This window comes from Delphinus delphis, chromosome 17 (genome assembly GCF_949987515.2).
Source record: "Delphinus delphis chromosome 17, mDelDel1.2, whole genome shotgun sequence".
In the NCBI taxonomy this organism is placed as follows: Eukaryota; Metazoa; Chordata; class Mammalia; order Artiodactyla; family Delphinidae; genus Delphinus; species Delphinus delphis.
This window is the reverse complement of record NC_082699.1, coordinates 61,762,025-61,774,043: the sequence shown is the minus strand read 5'-3', so window position 1 is coordinate 61,774,043 and position 12,019 is coordinate 61,762,025. Positions and strand designations below refer to the sequence as shown.

The 12,019-nt window shown below is 40.6% G+C and overlaps 1 protein-coding gene across 3 annotated transcripts in view; it reads left to right on the top strand.

Annotated features, from left to right (window-relative positions):
* The first annotated feature begins 578 nt into the window (after window positions 1-578).
* The window catches only part of TAF2 (TATA-box binding protein associated factor 2), a 79,494-nt gene continuing 68,053 nt past the window's right edge, over window positions 579-12,019 (top strand). For 2 of the 3 annotated variants that reach the window (XM_059995112.1, XM_059995110.1), the window contains exons 1-3: window positions 579-942; window positions 1,361-1,414; window positions 9,924-10,084. In XM_059995112.1, coding sequence (XP_059851095.1) covers window positions 859-942; window positions 1,361-1,414; window positions 9,924-10,084 — 299 coding nt within the window. In that variant the 5' untranslated portion in view covers window positions 579-858. The other variant, XM_059995111.2, reaches the window with a different exon arrangement.

Below are 12,019 nucleotides of genomic sequence, written 5' to 3'. Positions count from 1 at the left end.
TTTTATTCTCATGCATAAAATGCAAATACGATGGCTTTAAAATATTTGTCCGGTTTTTCAATAAATTCTGCATCTATATAATCCACTAATTTCATGTTTTTCTCAATAAACACTGAGGCAGCAGTGCCTAGTGAGGACTCCGGAATTCGATTTAGACTCCTTGAGGTCTAATCACGTATTGTACAGCCTAAATCACTGAGCTCCAGTGAGTTTATGGTGTTTTTTCACACAGCGGACCAGAGGCACACCTCTCCTGGTTTCCTATTTCCCGGCTTCCTAGTCGCCAGACCCTGGCTCTTCGAAAACCTTTTCCCCATACTGTTCAATATGTTTGCGCTAGATCTTTAGTCCTCTAAAATTTAGTGTTTCCTTTTTTCCTTCTCGCTGTGTTCGCCTCACCCACAAAATATCTCTGGCTGCTTTCCGAAATTTTAATAGTTCTCACCCACCGTCCGTATACGAATAGACGAAAACAAAAACTCCGGCGCTCGGGCAAGCCCCGCCCACTTACACGTAACTTCCGACTCCTGCCCTCACGGCTGTCCCACTTCCGCTGACGTCGGAGGTCAGAGGTGACCGGCAAGATGTCGGCTGGCTGGCGCCGTCGGTGCTTGGTGTGAGGAGCATCTCCGTGACAGAAGCTCGGCGGAGACAGCTGACAGAGCCGAATCGCGGGAGAGAGTTGGAGGCGTTGGCGGCGGCAGATCGGGCAGGGCCGGGAGTGGGTGCCGAGGGAGCCCCGGCCGCGGGGTGTGACTGTTGGGTGCGCGGGGGAGCGGGGAGTGTCAGGTGCCGGAGACCGGTAATGCCCCGCCGCCCCTCGGAAAGCCGGGAAGCCGAGCTCCGCGGGGTCTCTTCATGCCGCCGACTGGTTTAGAGCCCGCCAGAATGAACAGGAAGAAAGGAGACAAGGGCTTTGAAAGCCCAAGGCCCTATAAATTATAAGTATTTTTTCATCTCCCTTTCTTCTACGTTTGGTTTTCATTAATTATATTTTGTGATTGCTTGAAACTGATATCGTGGGCCTGGGAGGCCTAGTGGGAAACTGGGAGCCACTCACGGTGATGGGAATGGTGTTTGTAGGGCGAAACTGGTTTAAATGACAGTGTGATTCAGCAGATCTGCTTCTTGCAGGTTAATAAACCTTTTTCTTAAAGTACTAAGTTGCATTTTTGCCCAAAGAAATTTATTTTCGTGGCTGTTGCTAAATTTAAAATGAGCAAGTTACCCTAATTTGTAGGGTTTTAGCATGAAAGATAAGTGTGATTCTGAGCTGCCTAGAACACAGTTCTTGTTTGTACTTGGATAGAGTTACGCATTATTTAATAACTGAAACATTTTCTTTATTCTTTAATGTACAACTCATCAGGTCGTCTGCATCAACAACATAAACTTCCAAAGAAAATCTGTTGTGGTAAGTATATCCTCAGCGGTTATAAGCAATAACAGTCCATCCTTTACAGTACTTAGAAACTTTTCTGTTCAGGTAACTGGTTTCGAGAATAGGTAATAATTAGAACTCAGAAGTCTATATGACTCCAAGGGCCATGGCTGTGCTGTATTGGCTGCCACCTCAGTTCTCTCTTTTCTTTTTCTTCCTGTTTCCTGATTAAAGTTTTATTTCTTTTAATCTGTTGCGGAATATGAAAGTCCGTATTACCAAACATTTTAGAATCGCGTATGAAAGAAGAATAAGTCCACAGCGAGATTTTTTCTATGAAAAAGTTAAGGTTGGTACGTGTACTGACTTTTTAACTTGGCTGTTAAGAGGCCACTTGTGTTTTCTGATTCTCGGCTGACCTTGTTGAGGTGGCAGTGCTTTACACTGAAGCTCTAGATAAGGTGTTTAAAACCTAGTAAACTGCCCGCCCCACCCCAGTTTAGATGTATGGATTGTTGATATATCTGTTCTAGGAAAAGTCCTTGATAACTCAAATAATTTATTCTTTCAGGGAGATCTGTATTAACTAGATCAAAATCTCAGTGAGAGCCGGTTTTCTTTGAGTGAGGACATCAACTTCCCTCTCAAACTTGTTTACTTAAGATGAGCTGTTTAAAAATGTAACCTTTTCATTAGAATCACAGAATCTTAGATTTATAAGGATCCTTAAAGGTTTATTAAGTCCCATATCCTCATTTAAGGAACTTCTCTTTCAAAATCCCTTACATATGATTATTTACCTTATACTTCATGGAATGATACTTTAGGTATGTTGGGTTGTGTGAACTGGGTATGGAAGTTATGAGGATTAAAGAGTCTCGTTAAAAGGTTACTGTAATAATCTAGGGTAGAAATGATTTAGCCCTGAATGGAGGTATCATTAGTAGAATGGCATAGAAATAGAGTTGACATGATTGACTGATAGTGAACATTTATTATATACATACTACATGTAAGACCATCTTCTAAGGTTTTGTGTGTATGACCTCACTTAATCTTCACAGTAACCCCATGAGGTAGATGCTATTTTTTTTTTTTAGATGGATACTATTTTCATCCTTATTTTTATAAGTAAAGCAGCTGAAAGAATGGAGGATAAGTAAATTTCTTAAGGGCATGAAGATAGCAAGTGATTGAGCCATTTTTAATCAGACATTCCCCTTTCCACATCCTCTACCCCTGGCACAATGACAGGTAGAAAGGAATTGCAGATGACTCTTAACTAGGAATGCTAGAAAGGAGTTGTAGATGATTTTTACATCTCCCGTTGGAAAGATTGGTTAGATGGCCTATGGGCTAGGGTCCCAGAAGGCACATTCTACAGATTAATTGAGGGAAGTAATGAAGGGACTACTTCGGGTTAAGAGAAACCAACAAAAGTTGGAGGAGCACCCTAGGTTAGCAATGACAAATAGTTATCACTTCTAAACCTGAAAGAACAAAGGAAGAGAGAGGTTACAAGAACCTACTGTACCTGTAGGAAAGACTTAGCTTACAGGAGCTATGGTCTTTGATAGAAGAGTGGGGCTACTGCCTCCTTCAGCCTGGCAGGGAGGATCCTGGGGGAATAAATATACGGAGCTCGATTTTCTGCTTTTAGTTTTCTCTTTGTGCCTCCCAGTTGATCACCCCAACAGGCAGCCAGAGGGCTAGTGCCTAGTTAATGCTACTCCTGGGGCGCAGAATAAAGCAGAGAGGGCAGATTAGGAGGGGCAAAAGGAGAATATCTAGAACAGTCTACCCCTTTTGCCCCAGATCATCCTCTCTTGTCTTTTGTTATGACGAAAGTGTTCCCAACTTAATGAAGCCCTATCAGCTATTGTAGGCGTTGGCATTAGCTAATTTCCCGTTTTTGTGAGTCAAGTTTTATTTGATCACAGCCACAGCCACTTATTTATACACTGTCTATGGTTGCTTTGGAGCTACAATGGCAAAGTGGAATAGCTGCGACAGAAACTGTGTGGCCCGTTATGTCTGTTTACTATCTGGCCCTTTAAGAAAAAGTTTGCTGATCCCTGGACTAATCTATTGGTGTGAAGAAATGGCAGTTCAGCATTATTCCCATCTAAGATATTAGCTATCACCAATATCTTTCATATAAGACAGTAGAAGAAAAGTGGTTGAAAGGATGTGAAAATTAATTGCTACAGCCTCTGCTTTCTTTAGCTGGTGTCAAGGTCAGGGTTGATATACACAGCTTCCTTATTCCTCCACCCATTCATTTTTCTCTTTCCTTTTGACAGCATTTCTTTTGGTCCGCCCTAGACGTTCATTCCTGTAGGATCTACATCCTTGCTTGTTTTGACTTCATTGAGTTGTTGCAGTTTTCCATTGGTTAGGACTGTTGGTCAAGTGGACCTAAGAGGCATTCCAGTGAATCCCCTGGATTGCAGATGGAATTCTTGCTTTTATTGTGTAGTAGAATCTCAGCTGCTGCTAGTCATTCCAGCCAGTACAGTGACCCCTTTCTCTGCCTGTTAGTTCAGGCATGAGGAGCCCAAAGTGGTCAAGTCTCAGCTTCCAGTTTAATAGAACCATGACTCTGTGCCCAGGTGGATGCATTCCTCCCTTAGCTACTAAGACCTCCAAACATACTGACCCTGAGGTCATGAAGACAAGAAGCAAAAATTGTTCAGTGGCTTTTTGGAGGAATGGTGAACATAGTCACTCCAACTTTTGTCCCTTGGTTCCCAGATCTATTTTGGCTATGAAGAGATGACCTGATATATTGTCCACTAGTTTAAGATGGCATCCTGTTGGAGGTCTCAATTGGTGCTGTAACTGAGCCTTCAGTAGTTGATCGTGTCAGCTGCTCTGGATGATAGGACAAAAGGTAAAACGAGTAAATTTTGTGTGTAAGAGCCCACTGCCACACTTTTCTATACACATGGAGGCATGTATGGGATAGCATGTTGACATGTATGGCTTTTTGCACGTATATTATAGGGAAGGAAAATCTAGAATGTGTGTCTATTTTTATATAAGGACAAATTACTGTCTCCCTCCATGATACCAGCTGTCTAATGTAGTCATTTTACTACTGAGTGACTAACTGATCCTTCCTGGGAAGGTCCCGTATTAGAAGCTCATTTTGACCCTCTGCTGTTGGGAGGTGAGCACTCAGCACTGGTGGTAGCCAGATCAAGCTTCGTTGGGGGAAGACCTTGTTGCTGGGTTCATGCATAGCCTTGGGGTCTTGCCCCAATGACCACTTTGTATATTGAGCAGGGTGGCTAGGGAAAGAGTCTGGACATCTACTGGATAGATAATCTTGCCAGTTGATTTTTGAGGGCTCCCTCTGCAGTCTCTGAGGATGCCTCTGTTGGTCATTCATGTGATGATATAAATATTTTCATATTATAGCTACTCTGAGAAATTCATTTTTACATTTACTTCTCCCACCGTCCTCTTGTTTTCAGTTTTCTTGTCTTGTTCTTTCCATATTCCTAACCAGCTGGCTAACCCAGCAGTTGCCATGGATCAGTGTAGATGTATACTTCAGGTCATCTCTACTTCTATAAACAGTGTACAGTCAGTTGTATTCAACGTTCTGCCCACAGTAGGCTTTTCTTCCGTTGTCTTTCAGGACCACACTTCAGTGGGTACTGATGGTAGCTACCATCCACTTCCAACTGCGCTGGCATGCTGTGCAGACTTATTCATAATTCAGGCTTGTGCTTTGTCCTATTCTTTTAAGTGAGCATGGGGACCTCTCCATGAGGCCATGGGTGTGGATTGAGGGAGCGGTGGAGATGCAATGGGAACAAGTCCCGTTGGATTCTGAGTCACCTGCTCATGCTGTTTGCTCTTTGTGCCTGTGAACTTCCTTGGGCCTGGTCCAGAGGTGTTGTTTCCATTTAAAAATGGAAAGCTACTGCACATACTGAGTTCGTAATGGCCATTTTAGGTAACAAAAATTACATGAAATTTTGGGGAGTTCCGTGATCATGTGTGCAGTCTCTACTGCAGGGTCTTGTAGCAAACCAGTAGTTGCTTTGCAAATGGAAAACAGTTGTTGGCAGAAGAAGTCTTGGGTGTCCTCTGAAACCCCAGGAATGATGGTGTACTGTCATTCTGTTGAAGAAAGCCAGAGTCAGTAAAGTATCTTTGTCTGCTGTGGACGTTCCCAATACCGTTGGATATGCTGAGTCATAATGCCCAAGTGGCAGGGCAGCTTGAACCACAGCCTGGACCTACTGCAGAACCCTTCCTTGCTCTGGACCCCTCTCAAAGCTGATAGCCTTATAGGTTGCTTAGTAAGTAGTATGCCTAAATGTGTATATTGCTTTCAGGATCCAAAGAAGCCTACCAATTTTTGTGCCTCCTTTTTTTTCCCCCTCTTGGTGGGCAGTGCAAAGTGAAGCAACTTGTCTTTCACTTTAGAAGGTTTATTTTTATGTGCCTCAGACCACTGGAACCTTAGAAGCTTTATTGATGTGACAGGCCCCTGAACTTTCATGGGATTTAACTCGCAGCCTCTGCTATCCACGTGTTTTCTACTAAGGCATTTAGAGAACTTACTCTTCCTTTCTTACCAGGTCCAGATAGCATAATGTTGTCAATATAACATGCCAGTGTAATTCTCTGGGCTGTCCTGTCCTCTGGGCTATCAGGGGACTTTTGGACTATGTCTTGACTGAGCAGGAGAGTTGATAAGAGTTATTAGTTACTAGATGACAGTGAGGGGTTTCTGACATCTGGAAGACAACCTGCTTCTGATTGATTTTTTTTTTTTTCTGATAGGAATTGGGGGAAAAAAAATTTGCCTGATAATTAGTCGCAATATTAGCTACCAAGAACTGTGTTGATTTGCTGCGGTCAAAGTACTGCATCTGCAAACATGGTTGTGATTGGCAAGTTTGCGATAAATCACTATCATTCTCGAAAACCTACTTGACTTTTGCACTCGCCAAATAATTGAGTTAAATGAAGACGTAGTAGGCATCATTCAGGTCTCTGTGGTGGCACTGATCTCTGCAATTCCCCAAAGATGTCTAGTTGCATTGATTTACTACCTTGGAGAAGGGGGATGGGTGTTCCAGTGGTGTCCCCTTAGTCCTTCCACTGTAGTCTTCACTCAGAGAGTGAGGTCAGAGAATGAATATGGGGATTTGCCAATTACTAAAATGTATACTGTATGTTCTGGACTGGGGAGATAATCTCCAGTCCTACTCTGCGTTAGACGTGGGAACCCCTTTATTACTTGACCTCCAAAGGCCGCCAGTCTGGGGAATACCCTGGCAGTCCAGTGGTTAGGACTTCACTCTTTCACTGCCAAGGGCCCGGGTTCAGTCCCTGGTTGGGGAACTAAGATCCCACAAGCCGCACTGCACAGGCAAAAACAAACAAACAAACAAAAAAGACCCCAAAGACTTCCAGTCTGACTAGTGGACTACTGTAATGTGTTGGGACTCCAGGGATTAGTGTCAGTTCAGAACCAAGATATAGTAACCCCAGGAAAAGGGCAAAAATTAATTTATTTGAGGTGACATAAATGTCAAGATTTTAAAAGAAAGATAAGTGAGAGTCGAACATGTTTGTAGGCATGGAAAAAAGTCCTATAAAGAGGAGAGATTGTAATTATAGGAGAGGGTAATTAATAGAGCAGGATTTCTGAGAATACTACAGAGGATGGCCTCTAGTGCAGTAGTGGAAGGATCATTCCTAAACAGGAGGGAAAGATAGGTATGTGCAGCAGAAGGGCAAGAGAATTGATAGTTGGCAGTTGAGTGGTTCAAGTTAAGGATCTTGGGTGGATGAGGAAGAATGTAGCGCTAAAAATACCAGGGAGGATTGTAGTGAGAAACTGGAGGAGGCCAAGGGACAGGAGAATTTCATGTGGTTGAACAGGAGGACTGGCAGAGAAGTACGGGCATTGTGGACGTTCCAGTTTAAAATGTCAACGTCAGAGCAGTCCTGAGGAGTGATGAGGTGTCTTTCAGAGTGTGGTCTTGATTGCTATCTTGGAATGGCAGTGAAGATTGTAGGAATTGAAATCAAGGAACTTTGAAGCAGTGATACTGCATGGATCAGCTATATCTGCATTCATGTCATGTAGAGTGATGGCTGAGATGGGTTAGAAAGGTAAAGAATGAACCTTCAATGAGTATTGGGGAGTTTGGGCAACATTAATGAAAGGAACAGAGGATGGTGTACCTGTATGGCTTGAACACATAGGAAAAGAAGTAGAAAAGGACAATAATAAAAACATTTACTGATGCCAGCTATGATTTTAAGTGCATTCCTTGTATTAAATTGCTCAATTATAATAACAATAGGTAGGTAGTGTCAATATTCTTGTTTTACAGATGAGGAAACTGAGGTACAGAGAGCTAGAGTAACTTAGCTCAAGATCATATACTTACTGAGTAGTGGAGCTGGACTTGAATGTGGGCAGTCTACCTCAAGAAGACAGTGACACTATTCTGCCCTTGCTCTTATAGCATATGCTGTATAAAAGCCTATAAATGATCTAGAAATAGTGGAAAGTAGGAGGTTTCCTGTTTTCCCTTCTTCTAATTTATAGTGAGTGAAAGAATAAGTAGCTTCTTTTCAAAGGGGATTCAAGAGATGTTTCATCTAAGGCTGACAGGTAGAGGAGTTTTTGAAAGGGCTGAATAGCACAGGGGAGTTACTTCAAATGGGGTAGGGACTCTAGGAGGATGGTCCGCTGTCAGGTGGTGGGGAGAGAGCAGGAGCAAGAAGAGAGAGTAAGTGAGAGGTTAGGTGACCTGGTGGCTTGCAGTTATGCTAGTAGCCAAGGTTGACAGGGATTGGAGGCCAGTCAGTGGGCCTGTATGTTGCAGGCAGGTGTAGGTTAGGGCTGTAGGTGGTGTCAGAGACCTGATGATTCAAGGAGACTGGGCTTTCCCTATCTTCATGAAGTATACTCCGTTCACTGTTTTATTATTGTTAAACTTAGTTTAGAAAGCAAAAGCCTATTCTTATGTCTCACTCCTGTAACCACTTCATGACAGCACTTTACATAATCTTTTCTAGTTCACTTTTGACATTATCTTGGTTCTCCTTGCTGTCTTTCAGCTGATCCTAGCTCATTTATGTACATTGGTCATTGGATTGCTGGTATGCTAATTAAGGGAATATGGATCTTCATACAATTGCTCACAGTTTAACACCTTTCAACTCAGAGACTTCATCAGCAGTATTTTTGCTTCTGCTTTTTTCTGTTCCTATTTGCTTCCACATAAATCTGTCCAGATGGTCTAATTTAAGGATGTATGACTCTCTTATTTGGGAATTGGGGGAGAAAGGGCTGTAGAATCAATAGGCTTTTGAGCAGTTGGGCTGAATGTTCTCTAAAAAATATTCTTATGTTCTTGCATGTTATTTAAAAGCATTGTACTGAGAGACATTATGGCATAATGGGAATCAGTTGGGATCATTTAGATGTGGGTTTGAATCTCAGTTCTCCACTTATTAATGGTATGATTTTCTTTTTTTTTTTCTTTTTTTTTTTGGTATGATTTTCTTAACTCTTAATCTGTAAAAAGTATAAAGTAGTACTTGTCTCTTAAAGTTGTTAATGGGATTAGAACATATGAAAGTAGTGTAATGTCTGGCATATAGTAGGGCTCATTAAATAGTAGCCATTGCAGTTGTTATAATCTACTTCTGTACGGTTATTGCCTGAATTTCATCTTAGATATTCCTGTTGCAGCCCCTGAAATGTTACTATTTCATGTCCTCCATATTTTATGTTTCCAACCCAGAATATTAAACTCACTGGACATACATTCATTGTTTCAATGGTCCATCTTTCCCATTTGATTCAATGCAAGAGGGTGGTGGACAGTCGGTATATATAGCTGTCTCTCATGTCTTATGTACCTGCTTCAGATAGATGGCTTGCCACACAGCTAAGGTGGTAGAACTGTATATGGCCTTGGGACTGCTTGGTAGGAAATCATGCAGTGCTTTGAAGTGTCTGCTGCTCTTGGAGGTGGCAGTAGATTTTTCCCTACTTGCCTAAATGTTTCTTGTAACTCTTGCCACCTCACATCCTGATTTACCTCCCATGAGCAGAGGCTCATACTTGTTAGCTTTGGTGGTATTGTTTTTTACCCTATTTTGAGGGGCCTTGTTCTTTTACTCACTGAAGTGGTTTTGATTCTCTTTTTGCTCTGTTGTTTTTTTTTCCCTTCCTTTCTGTTTGGATTCCAGTCTGTCTATAAATTCTTATATTTGTGAGTAGTCCTTTTATTTTCTTTTCTAGCAGATGGTGTACTTTTCACTGATAGTGAATGTGAACCACCAGGATGATAAAGTAACGTAATTCAGACCCATTCAGTCACTAGGACAGCCATACTTGAAGTGAGGATCCTTGGAGAGATTGTATGTGTGTAGCTATTTGGGATTCTGTCTCTGGATTGTAGTATGTGTATAAGAAGTAGAAATCAAAGAAATATGTTCTAAAACATACCTGTGTTCATTTTAATGAAATTATTATTCTTTATCTTTACAGGGATTTGTGGAACTGACTATATTTCCCACAGTTGCAAACTTAAATAGAATCAAGTTGAACAGCAAACAGTGTAGAATATACCGAGTAAGGATCAACGATTTAGAAGCTGCTTTTATTTATAATGATCCAACCTTGGAAGTTTGTCACAATGAATCAAAACAGTAAGTTACATACTTTAAAAGTCGATATTTCTAACAGTTTTTTTTTTCATTGATTGGATTAATTTTTTTCAACAGATTTTTCTTAGATTATTATTAGATTTTGGTTCCCAATTTATTTTTTCTAATTATAATTTCTGTTGCTTCTACCACTACACACATTTGGTTCAAAAAATTTTACTAGCTCTGGCGAACATAGTAAGTTATTAAGTTTCCTTTCTTCAGACTGCAGTTTTAAAGAAGTACTATCAGAGAACTTTAAATACATTTTCTTAGCCATTTTTCTACTTTTAAAGTTTTAAAAAAATATTAGTTTCATAGATATTAATGTAATCTTCAGTGAATTAGATGATACTGTAATCTGTAGATCAGAAACTACTTTAAAATATTCTATGAAATATTTGACAGCTTTCGAATATCATATAAAAATAGTCTGAAATATCTCATTCCTTCACCTTAAATATTGCATCTGTTGAGGCTACTTCTGATTTTTATCAGTAAACTTATATCTTTGTGATCAGCTTTATGTTCTGCATTTTTCATTTAAATACTTTGTTTTCACCTTTCCACGTATAATATGATAGGCTTCGTTTTTTTATTGTTTTTATGGTCAGGTAATATTCCATTTATTCAGTATACTGTGGATTACATGATTATTTTCTAGATCTTTTTTTTTCTTTTACTTTGAATTATTTCCTTAGGAAAATAAGATTACTTATTATTCTTTTATGGCTCTTTTTAGCATTTCACTTGATTGTGCCCTGGGAAGATTTGTACTGATTTAAATACTGTCAACTACATTTGGAGGCACTTGTTTTTTCTGTTTTGATAGCATTGCATTATATCATTTCTGTGATTCTTAGTATTTTGGGTTAGAATGCCCCAAACTGTAAACTCTGTTTAGTCAAGGTGATATTTTAACTAGTCTGTATGTATAATATTTGACTATGGCAGCAGTTCTCAAAGTGTAACACCTAGACAAGCAGCATCAGCATCACCTGGGAACTTGTTAGAAATGCAGATTTCCAAGCAGTACCCCACACCTACTGGTTCAGAAACTGGGGATAGGGTCTTGCAATTTGTGTTTCAACTAGCCTGCCAGGTGATTCTGATAAAAGGTAAAGCTTGAGCAGGAACCACTGCTTTAAGGGATTGGGAGGGTTGAGAAAGGACACTTATCAATAGACATATTTATCATCCCAATAATCATTGGTTTAAAATCTTTGAAACTCAGAAGAGAAAACGGTGTTGGGAAAATTCAGGGAGTCTCTGAATTGCTCATGTGACTTCCCATTCTATAAAGGTGAGTGGTTGAAATTACATGCTTTTACAGCCACACTTGTGGAACTGACATGAAAAGACTTATTACAAAATCATCTGCATCCTCTTTCCCCCAGAAAAAAGCAATCATTTGCCTTTGGAGCAGTAAGTATGTACCACTCATGGATGGAAAAGTCATGTGTAAAAGAGCAGGTAGGGGAGTCATTACCTTGCCAGAGGCCAAAATAGCCACCCTGTCGAGCCTAGAACTCTGCATTGATGACAGGGTAAGAAGCTTCTCCATCTGCCAGTCACAAAACAGTGTTTGCACAGCTGCTTTACCAGTTGTGGCCGCTCAGGTCTCAAAGAAGATGATCTGTGACAGTGCAATGACAGCAACAGTGAACTTCAAATCTGTTGAGAAAGCAAGCTTTGCTATGTTAATTTTGAGGTGATGATATCCCCTAAAACTTTTCTCTAGTGATAGGGAAGATACCTCATCACTTTTAGTATTATAAAGAAAGAAAAGGAAGTCATAAAGGAGAATAGTGTCGAAGGTTAGGTTAGGAAATTGGGAACAATAGAATATATTTAAACTTTTCAGGTAGCACCAGAGCTCTCTTAGCCATGGTCACTTAGTATTTTCTGCCTGGCTCTAGAATCCTGATTACTTTTTAA